The sequence below is a fragment of the Triticum urartu genome, chromosome 2 (genome assembly GCF_003073215.2).
Source record: "Triticum urartu cultivar G1812 chromosome 2, Tu2.1, whole genome shotgun sequence".
NCBI classification, from domain to species: Eukaryota; Viridiplantae; Streptophyta; class Magnoliopsida; order Poales; family Poaceae; genus Triticum; species Triticum urartu.
The window spans coordinates 525,879,105-525,892,786 of record NC_053023.1 but is presented as its reverse complement, the minus strand read 5'-3'; the positions used below and the strand labels follow the sequence as shown (position 1 = coordinate 525,892,786).

Here is a 13,682-nt window from a genome sequence, read left to right as displayed (position 1 = left end):
TTTACAGACCGGACCGACTGTTTTCTTCTATCGGTCCTTCAATTTTGGTTCGGTTCGGGCCGGTCCACGAGCGGGCTTTTTGGCCCGCTCGGTAGGTCCAGGCTGATCTGCAACTGCAATAGAGGTTAAACGATTACGAAGACCAAGTTCGATCCTATCCTTAGGACGGAGGGAGACAATACTTACTGGTTGAAGTCTAATCCCTCTGACTTTTATACTAAATTAGCGACACTTATTTGAGAGAGATGGCATAAACTTTATACTAAATCAGCGGCACTTATTTTAAGACGAAGGGAGTAGTATATAAGCAGGAGAAGGGCGAAGAGTACAGTGCGGACAACGTGAGGAGGAGGGGAAAAGAAAACCAGCCGGTCGTCAGTGATGGTTGGCGGGGCGACTCTGGAGGACACTCCAACATGGATCGTCGCATCGGTGTGCTCCGTCATCGTCCTCATCTCCATCATCTTCGAGCGCTCCCTGCATTATCTCGGCAAGGTGATCATGTCAACAACCTTACAGCCAGATTCCTTCGATCTTGTCGCAAAATTTTGTTCCCCAGTGCCACTGATTCACGAGTGGGTGGAGTGCAGGCGCTGGTTCACCGGAGGGAGACGCTGTACGAGGCGTTGCTCAAGCTCAAAGAAGGTCAGCCGTCTCCCGTCTATTGGCCTTCGTTCACTCATGTTGCTTGCTTGTCACTGACGCGTGGTTTTGCTTGCGTGCGCATGGCGGCAGAACTGATGCTGCTGGGGTTCATCTCGCTGATGCTCGTGGTGTCGCAAGACCTGATACAGAAGATCTGCATCGACGAGAGCCTCATGGGGCACTGGTTGCCCTGCGTCCCGGGCGCCAGCTCCACGACGGCGCATTACGGCGTCTATGCCTCCTCCTCCGCCTCCGGCGTGGGCGTGGGCGCGAGGAGGCTGCTCAAGGGAGAGCGTGCAGCAGCAACGGGTTACTGCTCGAGCAAACAGGTTTGAAAATGTCATTGTACTTGCGTCGACATCATAGTGGCCGGTTTGGACATGTGTCAGAGTCGGCGCATCGTAGGTTTAAAAACTGCGTTAGACAAGTCGACTTTGTTCGGAAACAAGGTTTAGTCTGATCGAGGTCTTGATACCCTGCACTTTCTATTTTTATCGGCAGAACCAACGTGGTAATGGTAAAACTAGGAGACACTGTCAGCGAAACTTTTATTTTATAAAGCAGTATACTTGCTCAGTGTACTTACTGTAACGCATCGTTACATCTGCCTACTTGCAGATTTTAGTAGTAGCTTTGTGCCCATCTTGTATACGTGTGTTTCAGGGAAAAGTGCCGTTGCTCTCGCTGCACGCCCTGGAACAGATACATATCTTCATCTTCGTCCTAGCTGTCACGCATGTCGCTCTCAGCGCCTTCACCGTGCTCCTGGGGCTTCTACAGGTAACTCCTAAACTACTGCTGGTCCGTGCTTAGCATTTCTGAACTTCCAACGTTGACCCGACAGTAAACCGTGCGCAGATGCGGAAATGGAAGCAGTGGGAGAAGAGTATCAAGTCCGACGGCGACTGTGGTAGGGCAATGGCGACGCTTAACTCTTGAATGAATGAAAGGATGGATTACTTTAGCCGGAAGAAAATGATTACGGAAGATGGGCTAATTAGTCGAGGTGTGCTTGCTTGCTTACCAACAGCTGCAGGTCCTGAGATGATGATGAAGATGCAGCAGCGCAAGTTCATCCAGGACCGGTACAAGGGGTACGGCAAAGCCACCATGATCCTACTGTGGATGGTATGCAATCAGCAGCAAACTTGATTGAGATTTCTATTACTATACTTGCTGTATCTGTGAAGTCTGAAGTCTGAACTTGGGGTAACCCACGGTAATATTCCCTTCCAGCGTTCTTTCTTCAAGCAGTTCTACGGATCGGTAACCAAGGACGATTACATCGCGATGAGGCTTGGTTTCCTGATGGTACGTGTGGATTCGGTCTTGTTGTTTCTGATTTCTGGTTGGTTTTGCACCACTACTACGTATTATATTTCTGGTTGACGTACAGGAGCACTTCAGGGGGAACCGAGACTACAATTTCTACGACTACATGATCAAGGCCCTCGAGAAGGATTACAAGAGAGTCGTTGGGATAAAGTAAGTTCCTTCTTCTTTTTCGAACCTCACCAATACTCCCTCCGTAAACTAATATAAAAGTGTTTAGATCACTATTAGTATTTATAGTACTCACTCCATAAACTAATATAAGAGCGTGCTAACTTGAGTTTGTTCATTGTAGATGGTACTATTGGATATTTGTAATGTTCTTCCTGCTAATTAACGTCACCGGTATGCTTCATTTCTCTTAGTACTTCGGTATACTTGTCCATGACTGTCTGCATGCGTAACAAAGTTGACAATGACGACTGAAAACTCGTGATGCAGGGTGGCACTCATACTTCTGGATCTCACTTGTCCCGTTGACTGTAAGTGCCCCCCATCTGATCTGATCTGATCCACGAGTCACGAGCCTAATTGCTTTACTGTTGGCATCATTCAAACGTGTGCTTTGGTGTGCATGCATGCATGCAGCTGCTGCTTGTAATCGGGACGAAGCTGGAGCACATCATAACCCGGATGGCGTACCAGGTGAACCTGAAGCGCGCGGCCGTGGAGGCCGGGGCCATCGCCGTCGACCCGTCGGACGACCTCTTCTGGTTCCGCAGTCCCCGGACGCTGCTCATCCTCATCCACTTCATCCTCTTCCAGAACGCCTACGAGTTCGCCTACTTGTTCTGGACGCTAGTAAGCGTGCACGTGCACACAGGAATAAACACATCGAATCGTCCCATCACATGTTGAAATTCTGAGCTCCTCTTGTGGGTGCAGGCCATGTTCGGCTTCAACTCCTGCATCATGGACAGGTTCGGATACAGCGTGTCAAGAATCACCATATGGTACGTAGCTGCTCTCCCCTCTTGGATCGATCGAAGCACACATGTTTGTCTGTCAGATGATAGATTTTTTTCGACAAAGGGTGAATTTTAAGATGATAGATGCATAGCTGACCGCTTGGTTTGATCCTCGTCAGCGTGGTCGTCCAGGTCCTGTGCAGCTACAGCACGCTCCCCCTCTACGCCATCGTCTCTCATGTGAGTGCAGTAGTCAGGAACCAGACATGATTCTCAACCTTGACTAACAGAGCCTTGACAAATCGATAAATCCATTGATGCAGATGGGGAGCTCGTTCAAGAGCGCCGTATTCGCGGACGACGTTGTAGAGCATCTCAGGGCCTGGGCCAGCGACGCTCGGGAGCGCGCACGAGGAACCGACGGCGCTGGCTGCCTGGGCGCGGGCGCGGCGGCGACAGGATCGAGTAGGGAAGGGGTCCGATCACAGGACAAGGCAGAGGAGCCAGCTCCTCAACTTTCATCATAATGTAGTTAGCATTTTTTATTTTTATTTCTTAAAACGGAAGCATAAGATTTACCTCATTCATTAATTAAAAAAAAGAGTTTGGAGTATTACAGACGGCACGGTTACAACAGATTATGTTCACTCTCTCAAAATGATTTCCCCAAAGTGTTTTGCACCCGCGATAGACTAAAGTGTGGATTCCTCGAAATGGAAAATTGAGCGGTTCCGACATGTGCCGGTAGATCTGAAGCCGCTCATTGTAATCTGAAGATTAGTGCAACACTGTGCAGTATAAAAAGCAAAGCATTTTGCTTCGGCAATATATAGCTATACAACCTGCAAACAGTGTATACGGGTCCCGCCAATGTCTGCTTTTGGTCAAATAACACAGGGTCTTACATGCATGTGTTGCCCATTCTCTCTCTTCTCTCTCTCAAACTAATGCATCCATTTATTTCACCTTTGCTAAGTTAAAGTCATTCATATCTCTTAAACCAAACTTTCAATTTAAAAAAAATTATATGTTTGAACTCATGTCGCAAGAACTTTAAGACAAGACCGATTTTGCATAAATTTTAAATGAGTTTAAAATTCATGAAACACATTTCACATATGTCACCTGCTTGAAATCTTATGAACAAAATGATTTCAATCAGTTTCACAAGTTCAAATTTCAGTATTATTTTTTTTCATTTTCAGAACTTACATTTCACTTTTCACTTGCTTGCTTCAGATAAATCATATCTACTTCAATTGCACATTCTTGGAAGATCATATTTAATTATTTTAAAATAAACCATTTCACATTTGTAAACGGTCGCTTTCACAAGTTGGCATTTCAGTTCATATTGTTTTTCACTTTCAGCACCTACATTTCACTTTTCACTAGCTTGTTTCATAAAAATCACATATATTACAATTGCATAATTTTTTAAATAACATGTTTTACACTCTTGAAATAAACTGTTACACATTTTGAAATAAACCGGTTTAACAAGTTGACTTTTCACTTCATATTGTTTTACTTGCAGAACCAACATTTCACTTTGCACTGGCTTGTTTCACAAAAAAACACATATATTTCAATTGCACATGTTTGAAATAACATGTTTCACTCTGTTGAAATAAACTGGAACACATTTGGAAATAATCAGTTTCACAAGTTAACATTTGAGTTTCATATTATCTTTCACTTTCAGAACCTACATTTCACTTTCCACTGACTTGTTTAATAAAAACACATATATTTCTATTGCACATTTTTTAAATAAGATGATGTCTCACTTTTTTGAAATAAACTGTTACACATTTCAAAAATAAAATCAGTTTCACAAGTTGACATTTCAGTTCATATTGTTTTTCACTTTCAGAACCTACATTTCACTTTGCACTAGCTTCTTTCACAAAAGATACATCTATTTCAATTTCACATAATTGAAAAAGCATATTTCGCTCTTTTGAAGTAAACCGTTACACATTTCATAATTTTCAAATTCACAAGTTGAGATTTTAGTTTCACATTTTTTTCACTTCCAGTAGATGGATTTTACTTTTCACTGGCTTGTCACAAAAATCACATCTATTTCAATTGCACACTTTTGAAATTGCATATTTTATTCTTTTGAAATAAAATGTTACACACTTCCAAATAATTAGTTTCACAAGTTGATATTTGAGTTGCATATTTGGGTTAAATAGGTTTATGTGAAAAATGTTATTTTCACATACTTCTAGTGAAATAGGTTTGTTTCAGATTTTTCTAGTGAAATGGGTTTATTTCTCATATGAAATGTGAAACGTCAAAAATTAAATGTGTTTGAAATGTATCCAAAATTGGTCTAGTTTTAAAGATCTTGACGCCAGGAGTCCAAATATATAAAAAGTTTCAAAACGAGTCTATAGTTTGAAAGATATTATTGATTTAAATTGTCTAAGAGAAAATAAAGTTTATGGATTTGTTCTGCAGGTAGAGTGAGAAGAGAGACCTGCATGCGTTTCCCTAACAAAAGTTATACTTTATGGTCCATTATGTTGTCACTGATTTGACTAAAAAGAAAGATACAAGAAATATACTAATGTTGTACATTTAGATGGGCCATACGGTCTCACGAATCTCAGAAAAAAATGAATGGCCTCAGATCGGTACGTGACCGAACCGCACAAAACGACTTTGCGGTGGATTCCTCCTTGATGCTAGCAAGAAGCATACGTGGGGGTGCTGAGTTGTGACAAAAACTCCGCACATTACGTTTGTTCCAGATCGTCCAACATGATATTGCACGGTGAAAGAAGTCATGGCCTTCTTCCCCGCAGAAAAAAAAAAGAGAAGTCATGACCTTCTGACTTGCGTGCTTCAAACATGCCAGACCACCAGTCCTTGAATTGATGGAGCCCATGTCCCGCGTGTAACACTATGTAGCACTAGGCCATGACCCATGTAGCAGTATGGGCATATTGCGCTGGCAAAGTTTTTTCTCGAGTTAAATACACTACATGTGCTCTAATTTGTCTGGCACGGTCAGTTTGATGCCTAAACTTGAAAAATACACAAAAATAGTGATGTACCTTGTCTAGGCGTTCAAATACGATGCCTCTAGACGTATGCCGTTGTATCGAGTGCCCGCGTGGCATGCCAGCCTGTCGCTGGGCCACATGTTAGTGGTTGCTGGCACTGGACGCGCGCTGTGAGCTATGTATTGTTTCTTATAGGAATGCTTCTGGATTTTTAATTAATTCTCGCAAGAAAATACCCCTTGATTTTAATTAATACTTGCAAAAAATACCTGAAAGCCAGAACATGGGACATCCACGTCGCCTGACAATCGAGCGGACCAGGCAGTCACGGTCTGGTTTGCGCTTAATTATCAGCAAACAGTTTATATAGATGATTGTATATATCGCTCTGCATATGCTTTTACTGGAGTAATTTTCTTTTTATTTATTCCAAGTTACTATCTTGTCTTTCTTCGAGTGAAGTTTATGTTTAGTTTTAATGATACATAAATTTTTCCATATGAAAAAATAAAATAATTATCAATATGATTTTTTTATTTTATATCTCTATTCTTTTTCCATTATTGTGTACTTTGAAGAGATAAACATGAACTTTTCTAAAATTGATGTTGAATTAAAGAGTTGAACGTATATTAAAAACACGGTGAGCATTTCTTGAAAGACACTTTCACGTTCATGTTCATTTTTCATTTACATATTATTTTAGAAAATGTTCACCGTGTTTTTTGAAAATGTTGAATGTGTATTAAAAAGATATTGTGTAATATTATTCTTAAATTTCTACAAACACGCTTAGCATGTTAGTACATTTCTGGAATTTATTATTGTCACACAATAATATTTAATACACGTTGAACAGTTTTTAAAATACAATATTGTCAATTTTAAATAATTGTGCATTTTAAAAATGGAATGAAGATACACAATAATTGTTCGTGCTTATGGTCCTCAATGAAGATGCATAAATTTACACAGTAATTTTTAATATACATTCAACTTTTTATGTCCACATAAATTTTAGAAAAAAAATCATGTCTATCTCTTCAAGGTACACAATAATGAAAATATAATAAAGATATAAAATAAAAAATAATTGCATATTGACAATATTTTTCATATGGAAAAATTTATGTATCATGAAAACTAAACAGAAACTTCACTCAAAAACATGTGCAAAGTGATACGTGGAATCGTGCATATAAGTTGCTAGCTAGCAGTTAAATGTAAACCAAAGTGCGAATCAACCTATGATTGAGTTGGTTAGGTGGACAGTGGTATCCCCAACCCACCAGGGTTCAAATCCTGGTGCTCGCATTATTCCTGGATTTATTTCAGGATTTCCGGCGATGCGTTTTCAGTGGGAGGAGACGTTCCCATCGACGACGAGGCGCCTACGGTGACTTCGTAAATCTCAAGATGATATGCCGGCTCAGTCTCTCGAAGGTGCTCATAGGAGTAGGGTGTGCGTGTGTGCGTTAATAGGGATGAGTGTATGCGCGTGTATATAAGCGCTTGTGTCTGTACTGATGCTCAAAATAAAATATAAACCAAAGTGTGGCCTCTTGGTCCGCTTGTTTGTTAGGCAACCGGGATGCCCGTGGTTTGAATTCCCTTCATGCCAGCTTGTGTTTATTTTTTTGTGAGAATTAATTAAAGTACAAGCGCGTTCTCATAAAAAGACAGCATGCGTCCAGTGCGTGTAATGTTTTTTCCTCCGAGAATTAACTAAAGTTCAAGGGCACTTCTGTAAGAGAAATTACACGCACAGCTCACAGCTCACAACTCGCCCGCAGCCACTGACATGTGGCCTCGCTGGCATGCCACACAGACACTTGATACGGTGGCATGCATTCAAAGGCACTGTATTTAAACGCCTAACAAGTTACGACATCATTTTTGTGTATTTTTCAAGTTTATGCACCAAACTGACTGTGTTGGACAAGTTAGGGCACCTGCAGTGTATTTAACTCTTTTTTCTCAGTAGCTTTTTCAGCTGCTTTTTTATTTGGGTTGATTTTTCTATTAAAAAACTTTCCGTTTTTTCCAAACAATTTAGGTTTTTGAGCTTTTAAAAATATTCATGAATTTGAGCTTTTAAGCATTTGTGTTTATGAAAGCATTGTTTACAAATTTATATTACATTCTTAAATTTTAAAAAATATTTATAAATTTGAAAAATATTTATGAATTGAAGAAAGAAAGTAAATAGGAAAATGAAAAAAAAAATAAAACTGGTAGAAAGAAAAAGGAAAAATCTGAATGGAACCTTCCCAAAACCGGAAGGGTCTTCCTACATGGTCAACCCAATAGCGGGTCCACATTCATTGGACTGCTTCCGCAATATGTGCGGAATATGAATTGCCATAATTACCCTTTGAAGAGAAATAGAATTAATTCCATATATAAAGAATGGTGTGCCAAAGTGTGCGTTACCTCTAGTGTGATCGATGAGCAGATACCCAGACGGGATGAGCAACATATCCTCATGACACACATGTCGCACACTTACCTTGCTCCCCTTCGCGTAATATTGTCAGTAAGTGGAACACGGAGCAGCACGCAGGGACGACATGGACGCATACACTTTTCACTAGAGAGACCTGCGCTGAAATCATTGTTTTAACCCTTGATCACAAGAGTAGCACGTGTTTGTTAATGATGGAGGTGTACAGAGTACAATGGTGATCCTAGGTGTATCGACGGGGTGAAAACCTATGAGGTGTAACGTTTCTATCCGCTAACCCAACTATTTCCTCCGTTTCATAATATAAGATATTTTTTAACACTACACTAGAGTCAAAAAACGTTCTACATTATGAAACAGAAAGAGTACTTGTGAAGTATAACGAAGCCTATGGTTACAATTTCCTACTCGTCTAAGGCAGTTAAAGAGTCCTCTGCATCTTCGGGTAGGCTTGCCTTGTAAGCCTTCTCCTTCGTCTTGGAAGCACATAAGCGGGGTAGTGAGTCCCGATTGTAGGGTGGCCTGGTGGGCCAACTTTCGGCGCCCTTGGATACCACTCGTACGGGGCACCGTTATCAACTGTGTGACAATTTGTCGGAGGGTGACCCTGGGTAGGCAACAGAATTCGGATCCCTTTTCAAAACATCAGGGCGGCTGACACCCCTCAGTCTGGCTGGTCTGCCTGCCAGCTCCCCAAGCGCGGGCCGGCTAGGCACGGCCGGTTGGCCGCAGTCCTGTTGGCCATAGGTCAGCAACCGATCCCTCCGGACGTACGACAAGACGATTCTCCATGACAGGGCTAGCGTGGCTACAGTGCTCCCTCTTTGCGCCGGCCGAAGCGGGTGTGGCTACAGCGCTCCCCCTTTGCGCCGGCCGAAGCCAGGCCAAGGCCCAGCTCCGCGCCGCCTCGCCCGTCGTCCCCGACTGGGACTCCTCCCGGAGTCCGGCGCCGCCCCGCCACCGGCCGCCCCCTTCCCCACGCCCACGCCCTCCCCTACCCCTTAAAAGACCGCCCCGGACCCTCTCTTCCTCCTCTCTTCTCACCACCGCTGTCTCCTGATCCGCATCTCGCCGCCGCCGCTGCCGCACTTCACCAACCGCGTCGTCGTTGTCCACCTCACCGGCTCCGCCGCTTGCTGCGCCGCCCCACGCCGTCTTCGCCCGTCGCCACCAACGCCCGCAGCCGTTGCCTCGCTCCTCGCCGATGCCCGCCGCCGCGGGAAGCCGCCGGAGATCCGCTGCTGGTTTCCGACGAAGGACCGCCCGAACCGGTATAAACCGTTGCCCCGGTCCGATCTGGTTCTTTCTCGGTTTTGTTTTAAAAACCCGGTTTAGTTTTTTTTAGTTAGAGCTATTCAAAGAACGTTCTCTGTTTAGAACTAGTTAGCGAACGTTCATTATTTAGTCTTTTCTTTTTCTGTTAGTTTTAGTTAGGGACCTATCCCTAATTAGTTTCTTTATAGTTTAGCCCCTAGACTTCAACCAAGCTCTACTTTTTGCTCATTAGTTGGAATTAGATGAAACCAACGCCCACTTATTCGTTATGATCCCCTCTTTCCAGTAAAACAACTTGAACATGTTTTTGAAAATTTAAAATTTGAATTCAAACAGTTTAGTATTTGAACTTCGTTTGACCGTAACTTGAGTTTTATAACTCCGTTTTAGTTGATTCTTTTTGCAAATCGAAGCTCTTGACCTAAACTTTCTGATAAGGCCAAATTCACATAATTTTGGTACTGTTAGAAATTATTTTATGTTGCAAGAGTTATTTGCTTAGTTTTGATGTTTTCCGAAGTGTCTTCTTCGTTCTTTCTGATCTTTTGAGTGATTGCTTATGTGTGGTTACTATTGCTTGCTTATGATAGATTGACCGGAGTGTGACGAGTAGAACTATCAAGAGTTTTGAGTGTGAATCATCTTCATCAATAGTATAGGCAAGTTCACACTTTGATCATATCCCTTTCATACCCAGTTTTTATGCATTAGTTTCACCCTCAAATATTGCATGAGTAGGATTGATAACATGTGGATATTGGTAAGTAGTTGATGAGGTAGAATATATTGTCCTTTATATCAAACCCTTGGGAGTTACTTCTACATTATGCTTATATTGCCATGCTATGCTCGTAGACGTGGATTGGGTTTGAGTGTATCCATGACAGATGTGAGATTGTTAATTAATGGTTCAACTTAAGGTGGTTATTTTAATACACATCTGGGTGGATTGGTTGGGGCACCCTCGAGCACCCAGTGGTTTGCCCGGGCACCTGGAGAACCCAGTGCTTGCCCAAGGGGATCCCGGAGGACCCGTGTGATCACCCTATGGAATGCCACCCAGGCTCAAAGGGATCATAAGATTATTCATGCTAGAAACTTCTGTGTGCAGCCACAAGACATTATGGGCTCTGGCATAGTTAAGTAAGTTTCCTGAAGCTCTCGAAGAGGTAGACTGGCAGATGTAGTGGGTTGTAGGTGGTACTATCTATCCAAAGTAGAGAGTTAATGCTTCTGAAAGACCGTGTCTCGGTCATCCGTTTCTCAAACACCATGTAGTGCGAGAAATCCAACGGAGGAGATCGAGTCTTGTGGGGAAAAGTGCGCAAACCTCTGCAGAGTGTACAAACTAATCATGATTAGCTGTGTCCCCGGTTATGGACAATCTTGAGTATCTGGTTCTTGGATTGTCATATTGATCTCATCACGTTACTTAAATAACGGGTTATTGATGTTAACTTGGGATTGAGTTGGAGGAACCTTCTCAATAATTTTTTCAACCAACTTTGTAGTTAAATAAATTATATTCCTTTGCAGTAGGAAAAAATTGGCTTTTCGCAAAAACATTATAACCATAGAGCTTTTCCACCAGCCATATATGCAGGTAGTGATAGCTCTTATTCATCATTATCCTATGGTGTGAATTTTCCAGTACATTCAATGTACTGACCCTTTGTCGCTGCAACGTCTCATGTTGCAGGAATCTTACGACGAGTAAGTGATACGTTAGGGTTACGATTTCTACACTCAACTTTGCCGTTGGTGTTGATGGGAATCCACAACCATGTTGTTACTTCCGCTATTTGGATTGAGGTAATAGTATTTACGTTACTTTATACATGTGATTTACCTCTGTTATAAATCCTCGAGTACTGTGTGTGTCATCATATCGATCCAGGGATGACACTTAAGCACAGAGACTTGACCGCCCGAGGCCGGGTCGCTACAAGATGGTATCAGAGCACATGTTGACTGTAGGACATGACCCATAGAAACTAACAAGACCATAGGAAAATTTTTCTCTACAAGCTTCATTTCCAAAAAAAATCTTTTACCTCTCTTCTCTTCTGAGCTTATTCAAATATTCCCTTTTAGTGAGACTATACCCCTTTTCCCCTTTTTGACCACGAAGATTCAAATGATGAGACCACTCCAAGAAGGACAAGATATCGGACAAGTAAGACCACTTCAGAATGAAGAAGATTTTACCATGCATTACAATAATGGAAACTACGACGGTTGAAGACTCCGAAGACTAGGAGAATGTGAAGGCTACCCTTATGGAACTTGGCAGACTATGGGAGCTGTTAATACCCGAGATCAAGGTGTATTGAGAAAGACTGGAACATGGAGCATTAGAACTCAAAGTTTTGTCAGGAAAACCCTAAGACAGGAGATATCAACTATGGAATGATAGCTCATGGAAATGAAAAGAGAAGAAACATGGCTATCCATGATGTTATCACCCGCTTATGCTATTGCCACTGTGCTGAGTTAAGCATGCATTTCTTCGGAAGGATTGGATGGTAGAAGGCTGATGGAGCACCTATCAGCAAAGGATGCAGTTTTAACCATAGCTGGTGTATCGCCAGGATCTGGAGTATTACATCAGGAAGTTTAAGATGGACCTTCGGGAAGCTGTATTTGATAAGAAGCATTTCGTGAAGGACTTAGGACCCCGAAGCTGAAGTAGCCAAACTGGAGGAACAAATCCTCGAGATACAGGAGAACCGTCAGGAACTGAAGGACAGTAGGACCGTGGTTCATGCCAAGAATGTTGTAACCCAGAAGTTGGAATGCAACTCCTGAAGTAATAAAGGATTTTACGAGAAACTTCGCATTAACAGAGCTGATCTGGCAAAAGAACTTGAGAAGGACAAGCACGATCGGAAGAAGCCATTGGAGGCATGAACAAGACTTGAAGAGTTAGACAACCTTGAAGATTTATTGACCTTTAGAAGACCAAACCCCTGTTATATTACCTACGTTAGATGCGACAATTGTGAGCTGTCATTTGTTTGATGTTTTCCGACAGCCACAATAAAATATGTCTTTTCAAAACTGTTGTTTGCATTGTGTGCATCCCTCTCTATCTCTCTTATCTTCCCCCAAAACCCTTGGACCCAATAGAGGATGAATGGATATGAGCTGGTATTTTCTGGACCGATGAGTCAATTGGACACAGGCCGATCGATTCAGAACATGGAAGATCATATGAAGAATAACCCTATAGCTGGAAAGGATATGACCCAGCATGCTCTTTAGTGCTTTGAAAGAGGTGCTGCTACTTGGTGGAGGGTGTACCAAACCATCAATGGATGGAAAGGAGTAACCACTTGGAAAGAATTTAAGTTGACTCTGCAAAGATCTCGTCTTGTGTCCCAGAAGTTGAAGCCTTATGGAAAGGATATGAAGAAACCTTGTGCATGCAAGATTTGTGGAGAAATAGGACAAAACCATAAAGAACACAAAGATAAATGCCCTAATTGTGAAGGAAGTGACCTAGCTGAAGAATCCCAACTAGGAAGATCACTTATTTCTTATGTGAAGGGACTACCCACTACCCTGCTCAGTGTCACATTTACCCCATGGTACAACGAACTACCCAACAGAAGAAAGAAGCAATGAAAGGAGCCCTCATGGAAATTTTAGAAGAACCAGTGATGAAGGAAGAGGTGGAGGACACACCCAAAGTAGACCCAATTAAACCCTGCACCATGTCGTGCTATTCATGTGGAGAAGAAGGACACATCTCCCAGAATTGTATGAATGGGGATCTAGTAGAATTCCCGACAAAGGAAGTAGAGTATAGCCCATAAGAAATAGAAGCCTTGATTGGAACAAAAAAGTCCAGGAAGAGAAGTAGATTGGATTCCAGGAAGGACCTAAGTCATATCACCTGTTATAGGTGCAAGGAGTCAGGGCACTACCTCAGCAGTTGCCCAAAAAGGAAGCCAAGGACCCAAGGAGGCTATATAATCACAAGGAAACCTCGGGACTTGTCCGAAGTAATATGTTTTCGTTGTAATGAAGCAGGGC

General features: G+C 42.4%; 1 protein-coding gene across 1 annotated transcript; it reads left to right on the top strand.

The window, feature by feature from the left end:
* Positions 1-327: 327 nt before the first annotated feature.
* On the top strand, positions 328-3,526 carry LOC125541765 (MLO-like protein 1). Its single transcript, XM_048705100.1, has 14 exons — positions 328-495; positions 591-645; positions 736-974; positions 1,309-1,425; positions 1,504-1,555; positions 1,676-1,773; positions 1,882-1,956; positions 2,042-2,130; positions 2,273-2,322; positions 2,419-2,459; positions 2,566-2,778; positions 2,863-2,930; positions 3,065-3,125; positions 3,209-3,526. The coding sequence occupies exons 1-14, from the start codon at positions 382-384 to the stop codon at positions 3,410-3,412; spliced, it is 1,476 nt and encodes a 491-aa protein (XP_048561057.1). The 5' UTR covers positions 328-381; the 3' UTR covers positions 3,413-3,526.
* The last annotated feature ends 10,156 nt before the right edge of the window (positions 3,527-13,682 follow it).